At 42.2% G+C, this 27,309-nt stretch overlaps 1 protein-coding gene and 1 non-coding gene across 3 annotated transcripts in view; both read left to right on the top strand.

The window, feature by feature from the left end:
* The first annotated feature begins 633 nt into the window (after nt 1-633).
* Nucleotides 634-27,309, top strand: part of ADAM17 (ADAM metallopeptidase domain 17) — a 68,759-nt gene continuing 42,083 nt past the window's right edge. Inside the window, exons 1-4 of one of the 2 annotated variants that reach the window (XM_023199102.1) lie at nt 634-908; nt 13,593-13,725; nt 20,450-20,580; nt 21,349-21,437. In XM_023199102.1, coding sequence (XP_023054870.1) covers nt 812-908; nt 13,593-13,725; nt 20,450-20,580; nt 21,349-21,437 — 450 coding nt within the window. In that variant the 5' untranslated portion in view covers nt 634-811. Of the gene's footprint in view, nt 909-1,040; nt 1,167-13,592; nt 13,726-20,449; nt 20,581-21,348; nt 21,438-27,309 lie in introns of those variants that run through there. The other variant, XM_023199108.2, reaches the window with a different exon arrangement.
* LOC111532472 lies at nt 25,897-26,000 on the top strand. Its single transcript, XR_002728557.1, has one exon. It is a non-coding gene; the product is annotated as a small nucleolar RNA U13 (small nucleolar RNA).

Raw genomic sequence — 27,309 nt, 5'->3', positions numbered from 1 at the left:
CTGGCGGTCAGACCCTGAACCAGATGCCTGAGCTGCGCTCGGAAGGCTCGTCTCGCAGGAGCTGGCGAGTAGCGAGGGCTTCCGAGGCTGGGTTCGGGGCCCGGGGGGTCTCCGTCCGCAGGACACTCTGTAGCTCGATTCATGTCCCCGCCCTCCCACCTGAGCACACTGCGCAGAGACCCTGCGGCAACGGGGTAGTCGCGCCTCCTCATCCGCCCTGGGCCGGTCGCTGGGCCCCAGGCCGCTTTTTACAGCTCCTTTAATAAAATGGACAGCAGGGATCCTAACCAGACGTGGGCACCAAGACAAAGGAGGTGGCAGACGCGCCTGAAGGCCTGCTCGCTAGCTCCCGCCTCCCCAATCCGCGGTCACCCTGGGACAAAGGCCACGCCGGACTGGGTGGAGTTGGGACGTCTACGTCTGCGTCCAGTAAGGCGCCGGGCGAGCCCCAGCTGGACGCCACGGGCGGGGCCGAACGCCGCAGCCGACCAGAGACCCGCGGCGCACTGGCATGGGGCGTGGCAAGCGGAGCCTCCCGTGATGCCGCGCGGCGGCCAGCTTCCGGCTGTGGGTGGTGTGGGGGAACAGCAGCGGCCGGAAGCGGGCTGAGCCGGCCTCTGGTAACGCCACCTGCACTTCCGGGGGTGTCGAGCCTGGCGGTAGAATCTTCCCAGTAGGCGGCGCGGGAGGGAAAAGAGGTTTGAGGGGCCAGGCCGGGCGGATCCCGTCCTCCCCCGATGTGAGCAGTTTTCCGAACCCCCGTCAGGCGAAGGCTGCCCAGAGAGGTGGAGCCGGTAGCCGGGCCGGGAACATGAGGCAGTCTCTCCTATTCCTGACCAGCGTGGTTCCTTTCGTGCTGGCGCCGCGACCTCCGGACGACCCGGGCTTCGGCACCCACCAGAGACTCGGTAAAGACCCAGGGGAGTTGGCTTAGGCGGCTCATGGAGCGCTCGTTGGAGGGAAGAGCAGGGGAGCTGGGTCTGTCAGGTGTTTGGGGGCGGGGTATTGGCGACGGTGGCGCGTCCCTAAGCTTTCAGTGTAGAAGGGGGTGTGGCTCTCGGAGTTTGGGGAAAGAATAAAGGAGATGGGCCTATCTGTGAGTGGGAAAGGGCTACTGGACGGGCTCCATGTAGTGACTGAGCGCCTGAGAGGGGTTTGCTCCCTAGGTTTGTGTTTGGGGAGGGTGTTGGGAAAGCGGTAAGGAGTGGGGCGGCTGGATCTTGTTTGGAGAGGGAGATGTGGTCAGGGTTCCTGCCTTAGTAAGGAACAAATCTAGTGTTGTGTGTTTCTACCAGAGGCAGAAAGGAAGGGCCCAAAGCTCCAGAATTCTTCCTGGTCCTCTGAGGAGGGAACCAGAATTTCTGCTGTAGGAGGTACTTATGCAGTAATCTCGTTGGGAGGCGGAGACTGGAGTTGGAGTCTTAAGAGTTGTGTTTTTGCGAACATCCTAAGCACGTTCTTGGTTATTTCAATTGTAGCTTATTGGAGGTGCTTGGGAGATGGGGGAAGGCAGAAACCTGCTAAGCCAACTCGTGATGCTGCCACTGTGAACGCTTTCCTTGCACTTTTAAACAAAGAAATTATCAGGAATGACGAGTTTGATCAGTTTAGAGGCTAGAAAGTATAGGGTTCCTATTTCATTAGATTTTCCAGAGAGATTGGATTTTAAAGATGGACATGCATTAAGGGATCTGAACTTTGGTGGAAGTAAGTTTGCGTGAACTTTTAGTGTATTCTAAGATCCTTTTATCTTCCAAAAATTGACATGTAAGACACTTTGGTTAGTAGTAATAAAGTGTGAAATAATGTTTTCCCAGTGTGAAATTGTAGGCTTGCATGGTTGTACTGGTCCCCAAATTTCACCATGATAACATGTGTAGTATTTTTTTCTTTGTATTTAGTGGACAGAAATTGTAATGGATTGATATGGATATTAAAGGTGTTGAGAGTGTTATCACTTGTACAGCTGCCTTATGATTATTTCCGATTGAAATGGATTACAAGTGACTCATGAAAGGCAAGGGATCTAGTTAGGAAGTGCTGAGAAGTGGTAAGTCAGTACAAATTGAAGGACATTTTGAAGTAGGGTTGTGGTTAGGATGGAGGGATAGGGTAAGGGTCTTCATTTTAAGGATAAATGTTAGTAAAAAGAATAAATGTCTATTTTGAGATATTAAAATTATATTTGCACCACCCTGACACAACTGTTTCACTTACGTTATTAATCTGTTGTTCGCATGACTCCTAAGGAAGCATACAGTTGAAAGAAAAACATTACTTTCTAGATCAATTCATAACATTTGCAGATCGTAAGGTTTTTTTAGACCTCCCCCCCTCCAAGACAGAGTCTTGCTCTGTTGCTCAGGCTGAAGTGCGGTGGCAGGATCTCAGCTCACTGCAACCTCCGCCTCCCGAGTTCAAACAGTTCTCCTGCCTCAGCCTCCTAAGTAGCTGGAATTACAGGCATGTGCCACCATGCCCGGCTAATTTTTGCATTTTTAGTAGAGACAGGGTTTCACCATGTTGGCATGGCTGGTCTCTAACTCTTGACCTCCTGATCCGTCCGCTTGGGCCCCCGAGTGCTGAGATTACAGGCGCGAGTCACTGCTCCTGGCCCATATGTTTTTTATTTGTAAAGTGCAGAAGAATGCATAGACTTTCCTTTTTTTTTTTTTAAACGAAGTATTTGAAGAACACATACTGTCTGCTAAGTATTATATGTGGCATTGGAAATACAAAGATCAGACGATATCCATCTTCAAATGATTGTGGCATAGTGAAATAGACATCCATTTAGGACATTTCTAAAACAGCAAAGAGGAGAGTGCTAGAGTACATTATAGCAAGTATTATCACCAAGGGCCACTGGACCCAGCCTGGTTGTGAAGACTTCCTGGAGGAGGTGATACTTCAGCCCAGACTTTAAGGTTAAGTAGATGAAGAGGGAAAAAAAGGGCACTCCTGATGGTGGAACTTAGAGACTATTAGGACTTAGAGACTGATATGAACCTTAGAGATCAAGTCTAGTTTTCAAATAAAGGAGGAAGAAAAGTGAGTCTCAGGAAGGTGCTGTCAGTTGTCAGGTTCACTCAGTGATGAACATAGGCCTTGTGGGTATTCTTCTTTTGAAGAATGACTTTTTTTTTCAGTTTGTTTGACAGCTTACAATATAATTTGTTGCTTAACTTAACCCCACCATTAGATTGAGTTGGTCAAGACTAGCAAATAGTTTCATAGTTGAAAAGCATGGTTTATTATTTATTTTTTATGTTTATTGTCCTACAAATGTTACTATACTGCAGTACTAAATATTGATTAGGCATATGACAACATTTTTCTGAAAGGCAAAAAATACATAATAATTGAAGCCTGGCTTTTAGAGTACTCTATGGGTCACCAAAAATGATTTCAATTGAACTGTTATGAATTGCGTAATTTAGGAAACTTATGAGTCATAAGAGCTTAGTCATGATGATATCTTGTTGAAGTTGCAGCTGGGGTGTATAAGTCTCACTTTGATTTCAAAATTGTTTTCCCTTTGTGTTACTTTTAATAAAAGAGGATGTAGTGGGTGGGAGGAAAAAATACAGGTCACCATGAGGGATGAGAAAGTTTATATCTGAAACATGTATTTTGATTTTACCTTGAGGTTATTGGCATGGGGATTCGCCATATTGCAGTGCTGATTTCATTATTGACAGCACCATTTTACTCAGTATTTTGACATCTGGCTTTCTCTTTTGATGTTAATTTTGCTTACCGGCTGCATTCCTTTGAAACCTAAATGCTTAACTGCCCTAACTGCTCCAAGGGAGATTTAATGTAACTCTGTTTTATACTAGTCTAAGAGAAAAACCGTATTTCAAGAGTAGAAAGGAGAGGAGTTAAGCAGAGAATTGTGATGGGGAAACTGGAGAGATCCTTTTGACTTTCACAGGATTTCCTAGAACATTAAATGTAGGTTTCCTCCAAGGCCAATTGTGGTTGATTTTTGGATCCTTCACCATTTTCTTTTGTGAGAATATAAATGTGTACAGCTGGAAGTGTAATGTGACGAAAGTCTGAAAAAGATTGATAGGAAAGGAGGACAGGAATGGGCTTCATTGAGGCAACGGAAGTGAAATGAAGGGCTTTTCATATATGGGTTGAACATCCCTCATCTGAAATGCTCCAAAATTTGGAACTTTTTGAGTGCTGGCATGACACCACACATTACCCCAAACAAACGATTTTTTCACCATATTAATGGTATACTTTTGCTGTGTAGTACTTATGTGTGAATAGGTATAAGAAAATGATTACTTATTGGTAGCATGTAGGATCAGCCAGGACTGATGGTGATGCCAAACCACAGATTATATATGTGGGTGGCCGAGACAGTGACACCTTTGCTTTCGAATGCTTCATTGTACACAGACTTTTTTTTCATGCAAAAAAAGTTACTTAAAAATATTGTTTAGGCCGTACATGGTGGCTCACGCCTGTAATCCCAGCACTTTGGGAGGCTGAGCTGGGCGGATCATGAGGTCAGGAGATCGAGACCATCCTGGCTAACACTGTGAAACCCTGTCTCTACTAAAAATACAAAAAATTAGCCAGGCGTGTTGGCAGGCGCCTGTAGTCCCAGCTGCTTGGGAGGCTGAGGCAGGAGAATGGTGTATACCCAGGAGGCGGAACTTGCAGTGAGCGGAGATCGGGCCACTGCACTCCAGCCTGGGCAATAGAGCGAGACTCTGTCTCAAAAAAAGTAAATAAATAAATGAAACATAAAGAATTTTATATTTAGACTTGGGTCCCATCCCCAAGATACCTCATTATGTATATGCAAATATTTTAAAATTTTAAAAATTCTGAAGAATGAAACATTTCTGGTCTCAAGCATTTTGGATAAGGGATGCTCAATCTGTATCTCTTTATTTACTCCTAAAATCAGCCAAGGAAATGGGCATCTCTCTGTTTCCCCCGTTTCCTTTGTTGTTGTTGTTGTTGTTGTTACATGAGTTGTACTGGTTTCACTTCATTTGACAGTGTTCTGCTAATGACTACACATGTATCTCTGACCTGGACTCATTCTCTGGAGCTCATATTCAGCTGCTCATTTGGCACTTCAAATATAACATGTCCAACATTAGTTACCTTTTTTTTTTTTTGAGAAGGAGTCTCACTCTGTCACCCAGGCTGGAGTGTGGTGGCACAATCTTGGCTCACTGCAACCTCCGCTTCCCAGGTTCAAGTGATTCTCGTGCCTCAGCCTCCCAAGTAGCTGGGATTACAGGCGCCGGCCACCACACCTGGCTAAGTTTTTTTTTTTTTTTTTTTTTTTTGTGAAGGAATCTTGCTCTGTCACCCAGGCTGGAGTGCAGTGGTGCGATCTCGGCTCACTGCAAACTCTGCCTTCTGGGTTCACGGCATTCTGCCGCCTCAGCCTCCCAAGTAGCTGGGACTACAGGCGCCTGCCACCACTCCCGGTTAATTTTGTTTTTGTATTTTTAGTAGAGACGTGGTTTCACCATGTTAGCCAGGATGGTCTTGATTTCCTGACTTCGTGATCCGCCCACGTTGGCCCCCCAAAGTGCTGGGATTACAGGTATGAGCCACCGCAGCCGGCCTTTTTGTATTTTTAGTAGAGACAGGGTTTCACCATGTTGGACAGGCTGGTGTTGAACTCCTGACCTCTGGTGATCCACCTGCCTCAGCCTCCCAACATGCTGGGATTAGAGACGTGAACCACTGTCCTTGCCAGTTACCTGTTCTTTTGATTACAAGATTGAGTAGCTGGACACAGTGGCATATGCCTGTAATCCCAGCACGTTGGGAGGCTGAGGCCGGCGGATGACTTGAGACCAGGAGTTTAAGACCAGCTTGACCAACGTGGTGAAACCTGTCTCTACTAAAAATACAAAAATTAGCCAGGCGTGGTGGCATGTACCCGTAAGCCCAGCTACTGGGGAGGCTGAGGCAGGAGAATCGCTTGAACCCAGGAGGCGGAGGTTGCAGTGTGCTGAGGTCGAGCCACTGCACTCCTGTCTGGGTGGCAGAGCGAGACTCCATCTCAAAAAAAAAAAAAAAAAAAAAGAATGAGTATCGGATACAGGTTTAGCCTGGGACTAGGCAGGGCTGCTGGTAATTGTGGAAGTTGTCTCATTGCCTAACCTGAAACTTGCATCCTGGTAACTTGTCTTGCTGAAGAGCCTTGGCTCAGGTTAAGTCCTGGGTCTGTTGAGGAGCTCTTGATAGGGAATTAGTTGAAGCAGCTCATACTCCATCCTCCTTTACTGGTATAAATTCATAAAATTGTTTAGTTCCCAGGCTCTGGGGTCTCTGGCCTAGCAGAGAGCACTGCTCCCTTTTTCTCATTCCTTAGTCCCAACAACCCGCACCTGACACTTATTACACGTGGCCGGCTTCCCTGTCCTGTGTGTTTGGGGAGTGCTGAAGAGGAAGGCTTCTGTATCTTTAGCACAAACACAGTAAACACCTCACAGCAGTATGGGGTTTATGTTTTCCATTTCTGATATCAGAAGTAGGAGCATGACACTGATAGTGTCTTTTTGGGGGGACTTTTTGTACTTCATGCAGCAGATCAGTGAAGAGTGAGCTGAGTACCTTGGGGTTCTGCAGTACACTTGCAAGTAGTATTTTAGGAAAATGCAATTTGCTGCAAAAATAAAAGAAATTGATATAAAAAATCCAGAAGCGGGGCACAGTGGCTCACAACTGTAATCTCAGCATTTTGGAAAGCTAAAGGGCAAGGATCACTTGAGCCCGGGTGTTTGAGACCAGCCTGGGCAACATGGCAAGACCTTGTCTCTACAAAAAAATAGATACAAAAATTATCCAGGTGTGGTGGCATGTGCCTGTGATCCCAGCCACCCGGAGGATTGCTCATGCCCAGGAGGTTGAGTCTGCAGTGAGTGGTGATTGTGCCCTGCACTCTAGCCTGGGCAACAGAGCGAGACCTTGTCTCAAAAACAAAACAAAAACCCACACGTTTCCAGAACCTTCTCATATAGCACTTTATTTACATTGTTCTTAAATACATTTGGGACAGTTATATACATACCACTATACATATGTGTATATGTGTTGATATACACACAAAATTATATACATAATTTTTGTTTGTTTGTTTTTGAGACGGAGTCTCACTCTGTCGCCCAGGCTGGAGTGCAGTGGTGCGATATCAGCTCACTCACTGCAACCTTTGCCGCCCAGGTTCAAGCAAGTCTCCTGCCTCAACCTCCTGAGTAGCTGGGATTACAGGTGCCTGCCACCACGCCTGGCTAATTTTTGTATTTTTAGTAGAGACTGGGTTTTACCATGTTGGCCAGGCTGGTCTTGAACTCTCAATCTTGTGATCCACCTACCTTGGCCTCCCAAAGTGCTGGAATTTCAGGTGTGAGCCATTGTGCCCTGCCATATACATATTTTTAAAAGTTTTACGATTAGTTTGAGCTTAAAAATGTCAGCTCTGGGCTTAATGAAGAAAATGTGGGTATACTTTACGTCGGTGCATTAAAGTCAGTAGCCACAAAAGCTTATCCCAGAGATAAAACAATTCAGATAGAAGTGGGGGAGTGGAAGGTTTGTCAGATCTTCTGTAGGCAACTCCACAGCTACAACCAGAAGGCTATTTTGTTACAGGCCTGAAAGCCTGATTTTCTCTTTGTTCTTCTTTGAAAAACTTTAGAAGGAACAAAGTATTGGCTAATTTTTATTACTGATGCCAGTGTTAAGAATCTTGTGATTACGTAGATTTACTCTCCCTGCTGAAAATCACTATATGGCTCATCAGTAACACCACTGCAGACATGATGACTTAATGCAAAGGAAGTCCTATGTAAATGAGCAATGAAATTGCAACTATATATAAGGAACAAAATAGAATATGAAACTCCAGAATCTTTTTTTTTTCATTTCTGTTTTTCCCAAGGCTCTGTCATTCAAAACTCCAGAATCTTTCAGCATCCAATTGCCTCCCGATATCAGCCCCTCTCTTACTTGGTTTTTTTTTTTTTTTAAATCACAGTGAGCCACAACCTAGGAGTCTTTTAGTGGTTTCTACTTGGTTTGCTTTGCAGCCTACCAGCAGATTTCCTACATTCCAGTCTTCTTCCCCTCTAGCGCAGTTTCCACACTGCATTCATTATGAAATTTCTTTCTTTTTCTTTGGGATGGAGTCTCACTGTGTCGCCCAGGTTGGAGTGCAGTGGCGTGATCTCAGCTCATTGCAAACTTTACATCCTGGGTTCAAGTGATTTCTCACGCCTCAGCCTCCCAAGTAGCTGGGATTATAGGCACCTGCTACCATGCCCAGCTAATTTTGTATTTTTAGCAGAGACAGGGTTTTGCCACGTTGGCCAGGCTGGTCTCTAACTCCTGACCTGAAGTGATCGCCCGCCTCGGCTTTCTCTTTCTCCCTTTTTTTTTTTTTTTTTGGATTTTGAGACATAATCTGGCCCCATCACCTAGGCTGGAGTGCAGTGGCACGATATCAGCTCACTGCAACCTCTGCCTCCTGAGCTCAAGCCATCCTCCCACCTCAACCTCCTGAGCAGCTGGGACTGCACGTGTACACCACCATGCCTGGCTAATTTTTGTATTTTATTTTATCTTTGTTTTTGGTAGAGACGGGGTTTTTCTGTGTTGCCCAGGCTTGTCTTGAACTCATGGGCCCAAGCGATCTGCCTACCTTGACCTCCCAAGGTGCTGGGATGACAGGCATGAGCCACCACAGCTGGCCCATAATGAAATTTTTAACTTACAGCTATTGCCATTATCCAAAACCCAGAATCCCTGATTTCCTTCTATAGTCCTCCGTGACCTGACCTGTGCCTCACACCTCATCATATTCTCTCTGTATTGCTCTGCACTGCAGCCTCCTTGAGTTGCTTTCACTTCTTTAACTGTTGTGTTCTATTTTTTTGTGAACTTCACCATATGTTATGCCCTTGACTTAAAGCCTCTCCTTTCTTTTCCTTCTCTGGGGTGCTGCTTCATCCTTTTGGTCTTCAAAACTGTTTCCCTGGGAAAACATCTTTGACTCAGCAGGCAGGGATCATGCTCCTGCTATGTCTGTGCATAACTTGCTGCGGCTACTTCTGTCTTGGTCTGTGATGTACTTTATAATAATTTTGGTCTTTCCTTCACTGTCACAATACCGTAAATCTATTTCTTTTTCTCTGTGTTGTATCCTTAGTGCCTGAAAGGTAGGAGCTTCTTAATAAATATTCGTTGAATAATCAAGTAAATGGAATCTGGTGGAAAAGAGAAAAAATAAGTGTAGAATGTGTGTGCAAGAAAGGAGGGGAAGGGGGATGAAAAAGATAACAAAAGCACATAAAACAACAAATAGCAAAAACTACAAAAAACAAAAGCAGATGACAAAAAATAAAAAAGATAACAAAACGATGATTGCCGTGGCAACTTGTAGAAAGTAAGGAAGGTGCTCTCGTTCTAGAGAGAAGTGGGCAGCCATTGTAGTTTTTTAAAGAGAGAATATGGCCGGGCCGGTGGCTCAAGCCTGTAATCCCAGCACTTTGGGAGGCCGAGACGGGCGGATCACGAGGTCAGGAGATCGAGACCATCCTGGCTAACACGGTGAAACCCCGTCTCTACTAAAAAATACAAAAATCTAGCCGGGCGAGGTGGCGGGCGCCTGTAGTCCCAGCTACTCCAGAGGCTGAGGCAGGAGAATGGCGTGAACCCGGGAGGCGGAGCTTGCAGTGAGCTGAGATCTGGCCACTGCACTCCAGTCTGGGCAACAGAGCGAGACTCCGTCTCAAAAAAAAAAAAAAAAAAAAAAGAGAGAATATGGGCTGGACTTGGTGGCTCACGCCTGTAATCCCAGCACTTTAGGAGGCTGAGGCGGGTGGATCACGAGGTCAAGAGATCAAGACCATCCTGGCCAACATGGTGAAACCCTGTCCCTACTAAAAATACAAAAATTAACTGGGCATGGTGGCGTGCACCTGTAGTCCCAGCTACTTGGGAGACTGATACAGGGGAATCGCTTGAACCCAGGAGGCAGAGGTTGCAGTAAGCTGAGATCACGCCACTGCATTCCAGCCTGAACACAGAGTGAGACCCCATCTCAAAAAAACAAAACAACAACAACAAAAACAGTATATGGCCAGACACTGAGCTGAGATAGACAGTGTGGCAGTGTCTGGTATTAACTGTAATAAACTCTACTGTAAGAAGCAGGTGGTTTATACTTAAGTTTATTGAGAGAATTGGATATGGATAAGAGATAAACTCTTGGGAAATGGGGAGAAATATAAATTCTGTTGGAAAGGCTGTAAAAAATTGAGATTACTAATGGTTAGAATTTTGGAAGTGAAGTGCAGTAAAATGTTGAGTACCCGAGAGAGGTTACTTGTTAGTGAAAACACAATAGCAGTAGTACGTAGCTACAGTTTGACTCCAAAGGAAGAACTATTTTTACTATAGTTTGTAATGGCTTCAGAATCTCCAATTTGAGATATCCAGTTATTAAAAGAGAATAAATTACAGTTGAAATGCATTAGTTATTTTAAAGTGCTTTAGCAAGCTACATTTAAAAAGTGCTTATTATAGAAAATATACCCAAAATAACCAATGATGTTACTGTCTTATGCTTATTTTTTCTAGACCTATTTTTATACATAGTTAAGATTATACAATATGAATATTTCTGAAATCTATATTTAACATTATAACATATGTATTTTTCCATGTTCGTTCATTCATTCATTTTTTCTTTATTTTATTTTATTTTTATTTTTGAGACAGGGTCTCATTCCGTCACCCAGGCTGGAGTGCAGTGGTGCAATCTTGGCTCACTGCAGCCTTGACCTCCTGGGCTCAAGCGATCCTCCTACCTGAACCTTCTGAGTAACTGAGACTACAAGCACATGCCACCACGCCTGGCTAATTTTATTTTTACTTTTTGGAGAAATGAGAGTCTCACCATATTGCCATGGCTGGTCTTGAACTCCTTGGGTCAAGCAGTTCTCTCACCTTGGCCTCCCAAAGTGCTGGGATTACAGCTGCGAGCCACCACCCTCAGGGCCATGTTCTTAAAAACCTTTTGTAAACGACATTTAAAATAGTTACATATTTTTTCCCCTGTCTTTGGAAGTGTTACAACATCCAACCATTTCACAGTTACTAATTTACCTTCATTCTGTTTTTTGTCCTTGAAAATAAGGCAAGGCTGAATAATGAACATCTTTGTGGCTAAAGTTTTTTTCTTTACTTTGAATTGTTTCCTTCCTTTAGCTTAGTTCAGTGGTTTTCTTTTTTCTTTTTCTTTCTTTTTTGAGATGGAGTCTTGCCTTGTTGCCCAGGCTGGAGAGCAGTGGTGCCATCTCGGCTCACTGCAACCTCCACCTTCCAGGTTCAAGCAGTTCTCCTGCCTCAGCCTCCCGAGTAGCTGGGATTACAGGCGTCTGCTGCCACACCCTACTAATTTTTTGTATTTTTAGTAGAGACAAGGTTTTGCCATGTTGTCCAGGCTGGTCTTGAACTCCTGACCTCAGGTGATCCACCCGCCTCAGCCTCGCAAGTGCTGGGATTACAAGTGTGAGCCACCGCACCCAGCCAATTCAGTGGTTTTCATACTTGAGTGTGTCAGCATCACCTGGAAGCCTTGTTAAACACAGACTATTGGATCTCACTGGGTGAATTTCTGTTTGAGTAGGTCTGAGGGGAGACCTGAGCATTTGTGTTTTTAACAAATTCCCAGGTGGTGATAATGCTGCTGGTTTGGGAACTACACGTTGAGAACGACTGGGCTGTATTATTGACAATGAAATTACAACGTTGAGGTTAAGTTCCTAAGTCAGTAGGAGTGATTATGATCTTGAATGAAACTGAGTTCATGTACCAACCTGTATCAGGGAAGTTGAAGAACTAAAGGACCATATTGCATTTCAGCACTGAGAATTCGTGCAGTTTGTGAACATGTGAGTGCTGATATGTGCAAGGTTTTTGCTGAGTATTGTGAGGCAAGGATGTTGTAATGAATAAAATATAGCCCTTTTTGGCCCCCTTTTTTTTTTTTTTTTGAGATGGAGTCTTGCTCCATCGCCAGGCTGGAGTGAAGTGGCGTGATCTCGGCTCACTGCAACTTCCACCTCCCAGGTTCAAGTGATTCCCCTGCCTCAGCCTCCTGAGTAGCTGGGACTACAGGTGTGCGCCACCACGCCCGACTAATTTTTTGTATTTTGGTAGAGACCGGTTTTCACCATGTTGGCCAAGATGGTCTCGATTTGCTGACCTTGTGATCCCCCTGCCTTGGCCTCCCAAAGTGCTGGGATTACAGGCTTGAGCCACCATGCCCAGCCCGGCCTTCCCCCGCCCCCAGAGATGGAGTCTTGCTCTGTCACCCAGGCTGGAGTGCAGTGGCGCAATCTCAGCTCCCTGCAACCTCTGCCTCACAGGTTCAGGCGATTCTCCTGCCCCAGACTCTGGAGTAACTGGGATTACAGGTGTGCACCGCCACGCCCGGCTAATTTTGTATTTTTAGTAGAGACAGGGTTTCACCATGTTAGGCTGGTCTGGAACTCCTGGCCTCAGGTGATCCTTGGCCTCCCAAAGTCCTGGGATTACAGGTGTGAGACACCAGGCACGGCCTCATTTGAGGAAACTTTTGATATCAGAATCTTAGGTTTTTCATTAGAGACTGCCAGATTTCCATATTCCTCTGGAAGGTGAAGGCCTAATTGCTAGCATTCTGGAAGCCAGTTAGGGTAGGAGGGTAGGGTATTGGGTAGAGGATAAAGAAGGGGTTTGGGAAATGCGGGGGTGGGGGGATGTCTCTTGGCAGTTGTATGGTTAAATTGAGTTTTTGTTTTATTTATTGATAGGTGTTTTTCAGGTACATGCGATGTTTTGATACCTGTATGCAATGTGTAATGATCAAATCAGGGTGATTGGGATACCCATCATTTGAAACATCTTTTCTGTGTTAAGAATATTACAAGTCTTCTAGCTATTTTGAAGTATACAATAAATTATTAACTATAATTTCTGTACTGTACTATCAAATATTAGAACTTATTAATCAAACTGTATTTTTGTAACCCTAACCACTTTCTCTTCATCTCCACCACTCCCACTTCCCTTCTCAGCCTCTGGTGACCATCTTTCTGCTGTCTACCTCCACGAGATCCACTTTTTTTAGCTTCCACACATGAGTGAGAGTCTTTCTTTTAAAACTGGTTTTGTGAGCATATTTAACATTAGTAGCAGTAAACTTGTATTTTCAGCTGCTGTTGCTGTATTTTGAGGACCTTCTAAGTCCATTGGAAGGATTTTGAATACCGTAGTGTCTGCAGTGATTTGTTGAAAGAAAGGAAAAGCATCAGTGCAAATATTTTTAAACAGTTTTTAAAGAGACTCAAGTCACCCAATTTGTTTTCTAAAAATCCTTCTAATTTTGGAAGAGGCAGTGGAGTTTCTGTTGATAAAAAATGATTTATAGTTTGTGCTTGGCACTTCCTAATGGATTACATCAGGAAAGATTTATTGTCTGGCACTTTCATTTTAACGATATTACAATTGATTATTAGGTTTAGATGCTAATACCTTTTTTACCTTTATTTCAGAGAAGCTTGATTCTTTGCTCTCAGACTACGATATTCTCTCCTTATCTAATATCCAGCAGCATTCGGTAAGAAAAAGAGATCTACAGACTTCAACACATGTAGAAACACTACTAACTTTTTCAGCTTTGAAAAGGTAATTTGAATTATTCATGGAATAATGTTGGGGCACTGGGGGCTTGGTTTAGCAAAAACAAAAAAGTAAGGGTATCTACTGAAATCTTGGGAAATTACATTTTAAAGATTTGTAATTAATGTAATTACAGTCTGTTATATATACAGTGGTTTTGAAGTATGCTTATTCTAAAATTCATACTGGGGCTGGGTGCAGTGGCTCACGCCTGTAATCCAAGCACTTTGGGGGGCCAAGACATGTGGATTGCTTGAGCTCAGGAGTTTGAGACCAGCCTGGGCAACATGTCAAAACCCCGTCTCTACTAAAAATACAAAAATTAGGCATGGTGGCATATACCTGTAATCCCAGCTACTTGGGAAGCTGAGGCAGGAGAATCGCTTGAACTGGGGAAGTGGAGGCTGCAGTGCACCGAGATGGTGCCACTGTACTCCTGACTGGGCAACAGAGTGAGACTCTATCTCAAAAATAAATAAATAAATAAATAAATAAAATAAAGTTCATACTGGTATTTTTAAAAAAGTAAATAGGTGTTGCAGAGGTCTTAATGATGGTAATGATGTTTCGAAAATTCTAACATAATTTTAATTAATTGAATGCTTATAAAACCTTTCGTTTTTGTTGCTACTTTAGAACCATCAGCCATGTGCTAAATATTATCTTTACTTGATGTATGAAAAGATAAAGATTTTGTTCAGGACTCCACAGCCTGGTGGCGAGCTGGGTCTAGAATTTCGTGTTCTATTTATTTACTTTAGTTAGTTTCCAGGATTTTTTAACCTGCTTCATATTAATTTATTTTTAAAGACAGGGTCTTGCCTTGTTGCCCAGGCTGATCTTGAACTCCTGGACTCAGGTGGTCTTTCCATCTTGGCCTCGCAAGGTGCTGGGATTACAGGTGTGAGCCAACATGCCTGGCCCAAATTTAATGTTCTTTTTACATTGAGTTCTTCTTACTTCTTAGCATAAATTGAATGTTCTGTTTCAGGAGTGATTTTAATACCATGTGTTGTTTTGCACATTGACATGTTAGATAATTGCAGGCCTCTTTTAAAAGTCTTTAAGAAGCTTTATTCAGTATCAAAAAACAGACACATGGAGAATGTAAATTGACTGAATTATTCTTTATTGGTGTTTTTTTTTTTTTTTTTTTTTTAAAATCTTGCTCTGTTTTCCAGGCTGGAGTGCAGTGGTATAATCTTGGCTCACTGCAACGTCTGTGTCCTGGGTTCAAGTGATTCTTGTGCCTCAGACTCTCAAGTAGCTGGGACTACAGGTGCACACCACCACGCCTGGGTAATTTTTGTATTTTTAGTAGAGACGGAGTTTTACCATGTTGGCCAGGCTAGTCTTGAACTCCTGACCTCAAGTGATCCACCATCTCGGCCTCCCAAAGTGCTGGGATTACAGACATGAGCCACTGCGCCTGGCCATCTTTATTCTTTATATGGGACAAGCCTTCTCAACTGTGTTAAAAAAAATAAAAGGAATATGTGCATCTGGTTTAAAAAAACAAGCCGTGGAGGATATACAAAGTTTTTACTTCTAACTCAGTTACACTTCTCAGACCCAGAGGGGTTTCCTGTGTAAACTTCCAGATTTTTTAATTAAATTAAATTTAATTAATTAATTAATTTTTTGAGACAGAGTTTTGCTCTTGTCGCCTAGACTGGAGTGCAGTGGCACGATCTCAGCTCACTGAAGCTTCCGCCTCCTGGGTTCAAGCGGTTCTCCTGCCTCAACCTCCCTAGTAGCTGGGATTACAGGCGCCCACCGCCACGCTCCACTAATTTTTGTATTTTTAATAGAGATGAGAGTTCACCATGTTGGCCAGGATGGTCTTGAACTCCTGACCTCAGGTGATCCACCTGCCTCGGGCTCCCAATGTGCTGGGATTACAGGTGTGAGCCACTGTGCCCGGCCCAAAATATTTTAATGCATATGTTTTGCCTATAGGTCTCTGTGTGTGTGTGTGTGTGTGTGTGTGTGTGTGTATAGGTGATATAGATAGCATATTTTACCTCATTTTATTTTTTTTACTTTGATTTTTTTTGAGACGGTGTCTCGCTTTGTCACCCAGGCTGGAGTGCAGTGGCCGGATCTCAGCTCACTGCAAGCTCCGCCTCCCAGGTTTATGCCATTCTCCTGCCTCACCCTCCTGAGTAGCTGGGACTACAGGCGCCTGCCACCGCGCCCGGCTAATTTTTTGTATTTTTTAGTAGAGATGGGGTTTCACCATGTTAGCCAGGATGGTCTCGATCTCCCGGCCTCGTGATCCGCCCGTCTCGGCCTCCCAAAGTGCCAGGATTACAGGCTTGAGCCGCCGCGCCCGGCCTTTACCTCATTTTAAACAGCTGCATAAATATTCCTATTGCATAGAACTGTAACAACATACTGACTAATACACTACAGATGGATAGTGTTTAACCAAAGTGATTTTTTTAATATAACAAACAATGCTCTAGTGAGTATCTTTGTAAGTATACCTTGGTGAGGTGTTTTTATAGGATATATTCCTAGAAGGAGAGTTATTGGGTCAAGGATATGTATAGTATGTTTATTGATATTACTCTTTCCTCCCAAAGAGATTTGACCAATTTATTCTTCCAGCAGCAATATATAAGTTTACCTGTTTCCTGTTATCTTTGCCAATACTAGGTTTATCAGCCTTTAACTTTCACCCCTCTAAAGGGGATGGTATTTTATAGTTGTTTTGATTTTCATTTTTTGTGACATTGAGCATCTTTTTATATATTTGTAAGTAATTTATATTTCTGTAAACTGCCTTTTTATATCTTTTGACTATTTTTCTATTGACTTTGTCTAACTACTGAATTGTAGCAGTGCTTAGTATATTAAGGAGATTGGTCCATTGTCATATGGTTATTTTAGGCAAATTTTTAATGCAAATTATTTTAATTTTTCCCAGCTATTGTAATTCTCCTTAGGTTATTTTTTAATGACTTCTTTCTATTAGATTTTATGTCAGAATATTACAGTATTGGTTATTAGCTTTCAACTTAACACCAAATTTGAGCAGATTGGTAATAGCTACAGTTAATCAGGTGCTTATTTTCTGTAATTTACTGGCACTTTACATAAGTTATCTCTAAAAGTGATTCCTTTTTTGAAGGAACAACAACAACAAAAAAAACAAAATTAAGGCTTAGAGAGCTTAGTAACTTGCCTAAGACTACTCAGCTAGTAAATGACAGATACAAGATTTGAGCAAAGATTGGACTCCAAAGCTTGTGTTATTTCTGCTATACTGGTGGGGAGTTTGGTGAAGAAGTGGATATAATAGCAAGAGATGAGTAGGAGTGAGGAAACTATAAAATGAAAATAACTCAAAGTTTAGCTTTTTGGGTTTCTTTTAAAGTTGGGTTTGAGGTGGCCTGTAGAATCCATATTCTAGAGGCAAAAACTTCCATAGCCTTATATATTTCTCTTTCAAATTTGGTAGATGACATTGATTCCTTAAGAAAATATTAAATTGTAGCCACTTGTTATCTTTTCTCTGTGTAAGAAAGCAGGGAAGTATGTAATTTGTTTTACAAAGTTTCCATACGAAATATTTAATGGGAAATTTATCTAATAGTCTATGGAATTTTATACCAGGTATTTTAAAATAGGTTATTTCCTTTAATCCCCAAAACCATTCAGTTATTAGGTGATATTATTTCCATTTGTAGATAAATACTTAGGATTCAAAGATTAAAGCCAACGTCAGACAGTGAGTAAATGAAGGTAGGACTTAAGCCAAGTTTGTCAGACTCCAAGCCTTTCTTTTCTATCATATTGTGTTATTAAAGTTTAAAACAACAACAAAAACAAAGATAGCTGAAATAATCAGTTTGTTTCAGGGCTGAATTAACTCTGAAACTACTTATTACCTGATGGTAAATGAGAAGATTCTGTTTTTCAATAGCAGTGGAAGGCAAAGTAATTCAAACTAAGCTCATTGCATTAAATTTCGACATAACTATTAGAGGTGCAAAAAGCTTGGAAATACTGAGAGGTTGTATGAAGAGTTGAAGTAACTTAAGAAAAAAAGAAACTTGTTTAAAATTTGCCTTACAGGTTTCATTTCCTTTTTGTTATAAATCAAGAAATTATTGATTTTAGATAAATTATTGATTTAGAAAATTATTGATTTAGATAAATCAAGAAATTATTGATTACAGGCTGGGCGAGATGGCTCATGCCTGTAATCCCAGCACTTTGGGAGGCCGAGGCGGGTGGATCACGAGGTCAGGACCATCCTGGCTAACACGGTGAAATACAAATAATATAGCTAAAAATACAAATAATTAGCTGGGCGTGGCGGCAGGCGCCTGTAGTCCCAGCTACTTGGGAGGCTGAGGCAGGAGAATGGCGTGAACCCGAGAGGTGGAGCTTGCAGTGAGCCGAGATTGCGCCACTGCACTCCAGCCCGGGTGACGAAGCAAGACTCCGTCTCAAAAAGAAAAAAATCAAGAAATTATCTTATTTTTAAATAATGAAAAAGCTGCAGATACTGTTTTGATACTTTTTTGATGTTGCCTGAAGTTTTTTGGAAAAAGTTAAATGTTTCTCCTAAAGTGAAATATCTCAGATTATTTGAGGAGGTCTAGAACTGATAAAGAAATGAAAGTGATATACCTGACTAAATGGACCATTAAAAATGATTAGGAAAATAATGCTAATTCAAACTGGTTAGCTGGTCTTTAGTTACTGTAAATTCTTAAGTTGAAAGTCAGAAAGATAAAATGTTAAAGAAATTTGTAAGAAAATGACTTCACGTAATTTTGGGAGGATAAAGCAAAAGAAATTTTGACATATTCTGTTGGAAGTTTTGTGACTCAAAAGCTAATACTGGAAAATCAAAAAACATGAATTTTATCATTGCTTGGTCTTTATCTTTAGAGCAGATTCTTAATGTAGCAAATGAAAAATGCAGTTCCATTGATTTCTTTCTGAAAAGAACATTAAGTAATATTGCAACTCTTAGCTTTCAAACAAAATAATAAGACATTTATAATAAGTATGCTTTTGAAAGTTCTCAACATAACTGGAGGGAAAAATCATAACTGAGAATGTGTGGGAAGATATGTTTTAGGATAGCAGAAGAAAATGTTCCAAGGATTTATGAAATAATGTTCTATTGTTGTCTTTTCCCTTTGACCATTAAAAAACCGCAAGCAAACTAAAATTACCTTGTTATGCTCAAAAGTTAAAAATATTTGTTGCCACGGAGATAGTCCCAGTCTAGATTTCTTTCCGGTAGTTTAAAGACTTTCGCAATCCCATGGGGAAGTAATATATTTTCAGTACCACAGCTGACGAAATTTGTTTCTGTGGGTGAGATGAGTAATATATACCTTTCTTTGTCTTTGGTGTTCATGGACACATTGAAAGGCTATAAATAATAATGGAGAAAGTCTTGCTCACCACTCCTAGTTCATGTAAGGACCTAAAGTCATAGAAAACAAAAAGAATGGTAAGCCAATTAAAGAACTGGACTGAAACTCATAGAAAACAAAAAGAATAGTAAGCCCACTAAAGAACTGGAATGTATACTTCCCCTCCCCTCCCCTCCCCTGCCTTCCCCTCCCCTCCCCTCCCCTCTCCTGCCCTCCCCTCCCCTCCCCTCCCCTCCCTTCCCCTCCCCTCCCCTCCCTTCCCCTCCCCTCTTTCCTGTTTCCTGGTGCTGATGGAGTTTATATTCTAACTTCTGTCTTGGATACCTTGTATTTATTTTCTTAACGGTAATTGTGGATTACTGTTTTGCGGGATATGTGGTTTTGAGGAGGAAAAAAAGCATGAGTACTTTTTGTTTTTGCCACAGAGTCTTGCTCTGTCGCCCAGGCTGGAGTGCAGTGGCACGATCTCCGCTCACTGCAAGCTCCGCCTCCTGGGTTCACGCCATTCTCCTGCCTCAGCCTCCCGAGTAGCTGGGATTACAGGCAACCGCCACCACGCCCGGCTAATTTTTTGTATTTTTAGTAGAGATGGGGTTTCACCGTGTTAGCCAGGATGGTCTGGATCTCCTGACCTCGTGATCCGCCCAGCGCGGCCTCCCCAAGTGCTGCGATTACAGGCCTGAGCCACCGCGTGAGGCCACATGAGTATTTTTAAATATAGAAAGCAGCATTTATTAATTTTGGACAGCAATAAGAATTTTCTCATAGTCCACCCAGCTTGATAGTTAGAGACAGCATAATACAGGGTTTTGAAATAAACCAGGTTTATTTCCCAGTTTCACCATTTACTAGCTGTGTAAATTTGAGTAGGTTGATTAGCTTCCAAGCCTCAATTTGTACTTGTGTGAAGTGGAGGTAATAGATGCATAGTACCTAACACCAAGTAGGTGTTGAGTAAATGGTGTATAATTGGATTAGTTTTTAATAATAATTTTTTAGATAATCAGGATTCCAACTTAACTATTCAGTTGTGTGTATTTCTTTATTCTTCAGTGTTTTCCAGGAGTGATGAATGTGTAAGTTCTTTGAATATGTTTTCCCTAGTGTGAGTTTATTTTGGTCTGCTGTTTTTATAGCTGAATAAATTAGTCTGTTTGTCTTTACAGGAGATATATTGCTCTAAGTACCTAATAAGACTTTAGTTGTAACTTACATAGTGTCTTATTAATGTCAACGCTTCTGGCTTTTTAAGAAAGTTTAATTATATGAAAATGAGACTTATAATTTGTGTGCTTAGAGTAAAATATGAATGCATTTTTCTTTAGGCATTTTAAATTATACCTGACATCAAGTACTGAACGTTTTTCACAAAATTTCAAGGTCGTGGTGGTGGATGGTAAAAATGAAAGCGAGTACACTGTGAAATGGCAGGACTTCTTCACTGGACACGTGGTTGGTTAGTATGGAGCTTGTTGGTTTGCCCCTGTGTCTGGTGTGTTAGGTCTCCAAATCTAACTTGATTGCATATTCTTTTCTGGTGCAGGGTAGTGGGGACGGGGTGTCATAGAAGTGCTATTCTTTGCCTGTTTTCTTTGAGGTATATAAGTTTAGAGGTGGAAATATTCTAATAGGAGGAAATGAGTATTATCTAAATGTCATACTAACTGGCTGGTTTAAGGATTAAAATTAAATTCCTCTTAAGTGATAGGAATTTAACCTTTCTTTTCATCAGCGACTGTAAGCTTTCTTTATATTTTAAACAGGGAAGCTTGGAGATAAAATACTTTGTGATCCTATTATGTATGTATTTGAGAAAATCTATCAAACAAGCAATTGCAGTTTACTTTTTGACCTTTTTTTGCAATGAAAAAACAAATGGCATTCAAATCCACAAATAGTACAGTTCCTAGGCCTGTACATTCCAAATCATGCTGTCTCTCTTAGTTCTTCCTTTACCTAAAAGTAGATAAAATTATTCCAGAAGAAAATCTTAGTATTTTGTTTGTTTTAGGAAAGGGATAGGTTTCAAGTGACTAAACTTGAGGCTACCCCTTAGGAGGTGAGATTATCCAGCTGCTTTCTTGGGCCTTTGTTTCTTGTTTTGCAGAGCTGTCACAGTACTAGGCAAATTCCACCCTGAAGGATTTAATTTTTATTGAGAGTAATGCGTAGTTTCTTATTTGATGTAAGTATCTTTAAATAATAAATTTTTTTTTCTCTTAAGGTGAACCTGACTCTAGGGTTCTAGCCCACATAAGAGATGATGATGTTATAATCAGAATCAACACAGATGGGGCTGAATATAACATAGAGGTAAATTTATATGTGAATTTTTTTTCAGTAGCTTATATCTCTGATTTTCAAAAAGCTGCCCAGTTCTGCAAAGGTGAAAAGTAATTATACTTATTTCTTTTCTCTTTTTGTTTGAAGTCTTTTACCAGGAAAGTAGATTTTTTAAAAAGGATAATCTCTAAGAAGCTGTTTTATGATATACCCTGTATTTCTAAGTACCATAATTGGGATGGATAATAGGAAGAGAAAACTTTCCCTCCTGACTCATTTTTTAATTCTTTCTCAAATAATAAGTGTAAACATTCTCAGAAATGAAAGTGAAGTATTATTTTTCAATTTCTCTGTTTTCCTGCTGGACACACTGGAAATGCTAGATCAACGAAAGGTGATAGTTCATAGTCTGAGAAGTTAAAGAGGAAGCTAGGAAAGTCAGGTTGTAGCCGGGCGTGGTGGCTCACGTCTATAATCCCAGCACTTTGGGAGGCCGAGACGGGTGGATCACGAGGTCAGGAGATCGAGACCATCTTGGCTAACACAGTGAAACCCTGTCTCTACTAAAATACAAAAAATAGCTGGGCGTGGTGGCAGGCACCTGTAGTCCCAGGTACTCGGGAGGCTGAGGCAGGAGAATGGCATGAACCCAGGAGGCGGAGCTTGCAGTGAGCCGAGATCGCGCCACTGCACTCCAGCCTGGGTGACAGAGCGAGACTCCGTCTCAAAAAAAAAAAAAAAAAAAAAAAAAAAAGGAAAGTTAGGCTGTGGTTGCTCTTCCACTGAAAGAGTAGCAGTAGAAATCGAGACCACAGTGGCTGCATTGGTTAAGACACATATCTATCTGTCAGATGCTAGTCTACAAAACAAAACGTTTACTACATAATTGTGAATTGAAGTTGATTCTGTGTTTCTTGAAAAATGAGAAAACTCTGGGTAGTGATGGTGATATCACTAAAATGGATCACCTGTGGGAAAACTGAGTCAGATAGGTCAAAATGAAATGTTCAGGTGTATTTGAGTGCACGATAGGGGTAAAACAGTCTGCTGGAGGTATAAATACTATATATTTTAATTATATCCAAACTATGCAACTGTTAGTCTTTTGACTATCCATTATTGTGAAAAAGAAACCTATGGCCTTGCAGTATGTTATATATAGTTTGTTAATGTTTAAACTAATGTCAATGTTTTGAGGAGTCTAGCTTACCAGAAAGAGTCAGAAATTTAGTAGAAAGTAAAGGAACTAGTATTATAAATGCATTCATTCTAGAATAGGCAAAGCATCCCCGGAATGTCTTAAATTTGCTTGTTCTTTCAAATCAATTTATTTTTTAAGAACACCTTTATTTTAAAATATATGCTCATTGCAAAATTTGGAAACTAAATTATCTGTACTTGGACAGATAACTACTATTGAATTTTGACAGACATCCTTCCAAATTTTTTTTGTATGTGTATATACACAAATAAATATACCCACTATTTTTTTCTGCATAAGTAGGACTATACAATATGTACAGTTTGTCTTCACATATTTTTCGTTTAACAATATGATTATGAACCTTTTCATGTTAATATAGATCTAAATTAGGGTGGTTTTTTTGGTTTGCTTGTTTTTTTGCAATGGAGTTTCCCTCTTGTTGGCTGCAGTGCAATGGTGCGATCTCAGCTCAGCGCAACCTCCACCTCCTGGGTTCAAGCGATTCTCCTGCCTCAGCCCCCCGAGTAGCTGGGATTGTAGGCATGCTCCACCATACCCAGCTTATTTTATATTTTTAGTAGAGATGGGGTTTCTCTATGTTGGTCAGGCTGGTCTTGAACTACCGACCTTAGGTGATTTGCCTGCCTTGACCTCCCAAAGTGCTGGGATTGCAGGTGTGATCCACCACTCCCGGCCTAAATTAGGGTTCTTTTTTTTTTTTTTTTTCCTGTCACTAGGCTGGAGTGCAGTGGCGCGATCTTGGGTCACTGCAACCTCTGCTCCCTGGTTCAAGCAATTCTCCTGCCCCAGCCTCCCTATTAGCTGGGATTATAGACAGATGCCACCACGCCCAGCTAAGTTTTGTATTTTTGGTAGAAGTGGGGTTTCACCATGTTGGCCAGGGTGGTGTCGATCTCCTGACCTTGTGATCACCTGCCTCGGCCTCCCAAAGTGCTGGGATTACAGGTGTGAGCCACTGTACTGGGCCAATTAGGGTTTTTATAAAGGCTGTCTATTGCTCCATTGATACACTGTAACATTTATTTAACCAATCCCACTTCATGCTCAACTGTTTTGGGTGTTTTTGTTTTGTTTTTTTGAGATGGAATCTTGCTCTGTCACCCAGGCTGCAGTGCAATTGTGTGATCTTGGCACACTACAACCCCTGCCTCCCTGGTTCAGGCGATTCTCCTGCCTCAGCCTCCCAAGTAGCTGGGACTGCAGGCGTGTGCCACCATGTCCGGCTAATTTTTTTGTTTTTTGTTTTTGAGATGGAGTATAACTCTGTCACTCAGACTGGAGTGCATTGGCATGGTCTCCGCTCACTGCAACCTCTGGCTCCCGGGTTCAAGTGATTCTCCCGCCTTAGTCCCTCGAGCATCTGAGACTACAGGCGCATGCTACCAAACCTGGCTAATTTTTGTATTTTTAGTAGAGGCGGGGTTTCACCATGTTGGCCAGGATGGTCTTAATCTCCTGACCTTATGATCTTCCAGCCTCGGCCTCCAAAAGTGCTAGGATTACAGGCATGAGCCCCTGTGCCTGGCTTCAACTATTTTTGTTTCTAATTTTTGAAATAAAAGGTATTGTAGTGAATAGCCTTGGGCACACCTTTTGGTGCATGTGTTTAGTTGGAATAGTCTGGATGATAGGGAATGGTCTGGGAAGTTAAATGAAGAAACTGTAGGAAGCTCTGTCTAGGCTGTGCCAGGGCTTCAGATAAACTCCCATAGCTGAGTAGCTTAACACAAGCAAGGATTTTTCTTACTCTCCTGTGGCTTGATGTGGATTAGGTGGTTCTCCTCTACTTTGTGGCTTTGACTTTTGGATACATGTCCTCTGTAGTTCTCATAGAAGGGAAACAGAGCTAGAGAATTAAACAGGATATTAAGGGCCAGGCTTGGAAATGACCTTCCATTCAATACATTCTAGAACACTTTATCTCTGACCTGCTATAAAAGAGAATGGGAAAGATAGTCGTAATTTGAGCTCAGAAAGAAAACAGTGTGGTCAATGCACAGCATTGTTTTTGTTGCAGTGCATATGTTTGCTTATTTCCTTAGAATAATTTATTCTTTTTTTTTTTTTTTTGAGACCGAGTCTCGCTCTGTTGCCAGGCTGGAGTACAGTGGCGCGATTTCGGCTCACTGCAGTCTCTGCCTCCTGGGTTCAAGCCATTCTCCTGCCTCAGCCTCCCAAGTAGCTGGGATTACAGGCACGTGCCACCATACCCAGCTAATTTTTGTATTTTTGGTAGAGACGGGTTTCACAGTGTTGGCCAGGATGGTCTCAATCTCCCGACCTCATGATCTGCCAGCCTCGGCCTCTGAAAGTGCTAGGATTAAAGGCGTGAGCCACTGTGCCTGGCCAGCTTATTCTTAAGCTAAAATGTGTGTCTTTAGGATCCAAGTTAAATTTGCTCAGATTACAATTTTTTTTTTTTTTTTTTTTTGAGATGGCATCTCGCCCTGTCACCCAGACTGGAGTGCAATGGCGCCATCTCGGCTCTCCATATCCTCCACATCCCAGATTAAAGCGATTCTCCTGCCTCAGTCCCTTGAGTAGCTGGGATTACAGGCGTGTGCCACCATGCGTGGTTAATTTTTGTATTTTTAGTAGAGATGGGGTTTCACTGTGTTGGCCAGGCTGGTCTTGAACTCCTGACCTCGTGATCCACCCATCTCAGCCTCCCAAAGTGCTGGGATTACAGGCATGAGCCACCACACCCAGCCAGATTACTCATTTTTTTCAAATACTTCCTTTTGGAAAAATAGGAATTCTGTTTCCACCCATACCTTTGTTTCACTAAGAATAAAAATGAGTATAACTAATATTTCATTATAAGATATTTACTTAGCTAGGCGCAGTGGTTCACACCTGTAAAAAGCACTTTGGGAGGCTGAGGCAGGTGGACTGCTCGAGTCCAGGGATTTGAGACCAGCCCAGGCAATACAGGGAGACCTTGTCTCTACTCCCCCACAAAAGAAAAAAAAACTTAGCTGGGTGTGGTGGTACATGCCTGTGGTCTCAGCTACTCAGAATGCTGAGGCAGTAGGATCAGTTGAATTCTGGTGGCAGAGACTGCAGTGAGCTGAGATTGTACTGCTGCACTCCAGCCTGGGTGACAGAGCGAGACCCTGTCTCACACATACACGCACACAAAGATGTTTACTTACAAGTATACTCATCAGATACCTTGAGGGATTTTTGCATGAAATTAATTTTTATTGAAAAATGATTTGTTATTTACAGTGGTGATTTTCATACTCTTTATAATTCTTTTTGATACTTTTGTAGTTCATAAGTGTGGTGATTGGCTGTTCACACACATGTATGAGATGTGCCACCCTAGAACCTTGTTACAATGTTAGCACATTACAAGTCTGACATGAAAAAAAAAAATTCTTTACACTTACCTTGATGTAAAAACATTGTTCATCTGCACTAAGATTTTAGGAATGTAAGTGAGCAAGAAAAAATATATATCTTATTTTTAACATGTCATCATTAAATATTTTATTTATGACAGAGTCTTACTCGGTCACTCGGGCTGAAGTGCAGTGGTGCCATCATAGCTCACTGCAGTCTTGACCTCCTGGGCTCAGACAATCCCTCTCTTCTGCCTCCTAAGTAGCTGGGACTACAGGTGAATGCCACCATGCCCAACTAATTTGTTAAATTTTTGTAGAGTGCATCAAAGTTTTGATGTGGTCTCACTGTGTTGGCCAGGCTGGTCTCAAATGCCTGGCTGTAAGCAATCCTTCCGCTTGGCCTTCCAAAGTGCTGGGATGACAGGTGTGAGCCACTGTGCACAGCCATTAAATATTTTAAACCGTCACTGACTTTACCATAGCTTACTATTTATGTAAATAATCCTGGGTTAAACTTGCATGGTGAGATAATATTTCCCCCAACTTTTATTTATTTATTTGAGATGGAGTCTTGCTCTGTCGCCCAGGCTGGAGTGCAGTGGCGCAATCTCGGCTCACTGCCATCTCCGCCTCCCAGGTTCAAGCATTTCTCTTGCCTCAGCCTCCCAAGTAGCTGGAATTACAGGCACACGCCACTGTGCCCGGCTAGTTTTTGTATTTTTGGTAGAGACAGGGTTTTGCCATGTTGGCCAGTCTGGTCTTGAACTCCTAGTCTCAGGTGATCCACCCGCCTCGGCCTCCCAAGGTGCTGGGCTTACAGGTGTGACCCGCTGCGTCTGGCCTAATTTTTGTATTTTTAGTAGAGACGGGGTTTCACCATGTTGGCCAGGCTGGTCTTGAACTTCTGACCTGTGATCTGCCCACCTCGGCCTCCCAAAGTGCTGGGATGACAGGCATGAGCCACCGTGCTTGGCCTCCCCCAACTTTTAGTTTTCAAAAAGTTCAGTTGGTGTGGTGGCTGTCATCCCAGCACTTTGGGAAGCTGAGGTGGGTGGATCACTTCAGGCCAGGAGTTCGAGACCAGCCTGGCCAACATGGTGAAACCTCATCTCTACCAAAAATACAAAAATTAGCCAGGCTTGGTGGCTTGCACCTGTAATCCCAACTTCTCGGGAGGCCTAGGCGGGAGAATCGCTTGAACCTGGGAGACAGAGGTTGCAGTGAGCTGAGATCCCTCCACTGTACTCCAGCATGGGTGACAGAGTAAAACTCTGTCTCAAAAATAAATAAATAAATAAATAAATAAATAAATAAATAAATAAATAAA

The sequence above is a fragment of the Piliocolobus tephrosceles genome, chromosome 15 (assembly GCF_002776525.5).
Source record: "Piliocolobus tephrosceles isolate RC106 chromosome 15, ASM277652v3, whole genome shotgun sequence".
Taxonomy (NCBI): Eukaryota; Metazoa; Chordata; class Mammalia; order Primates; family Cercopithecidae; genus Piliocolobus; species Piliocolobus tephrosceles.
This window is presented reverse-complemented; position numbering and strand designations above follow the sequence as displayed.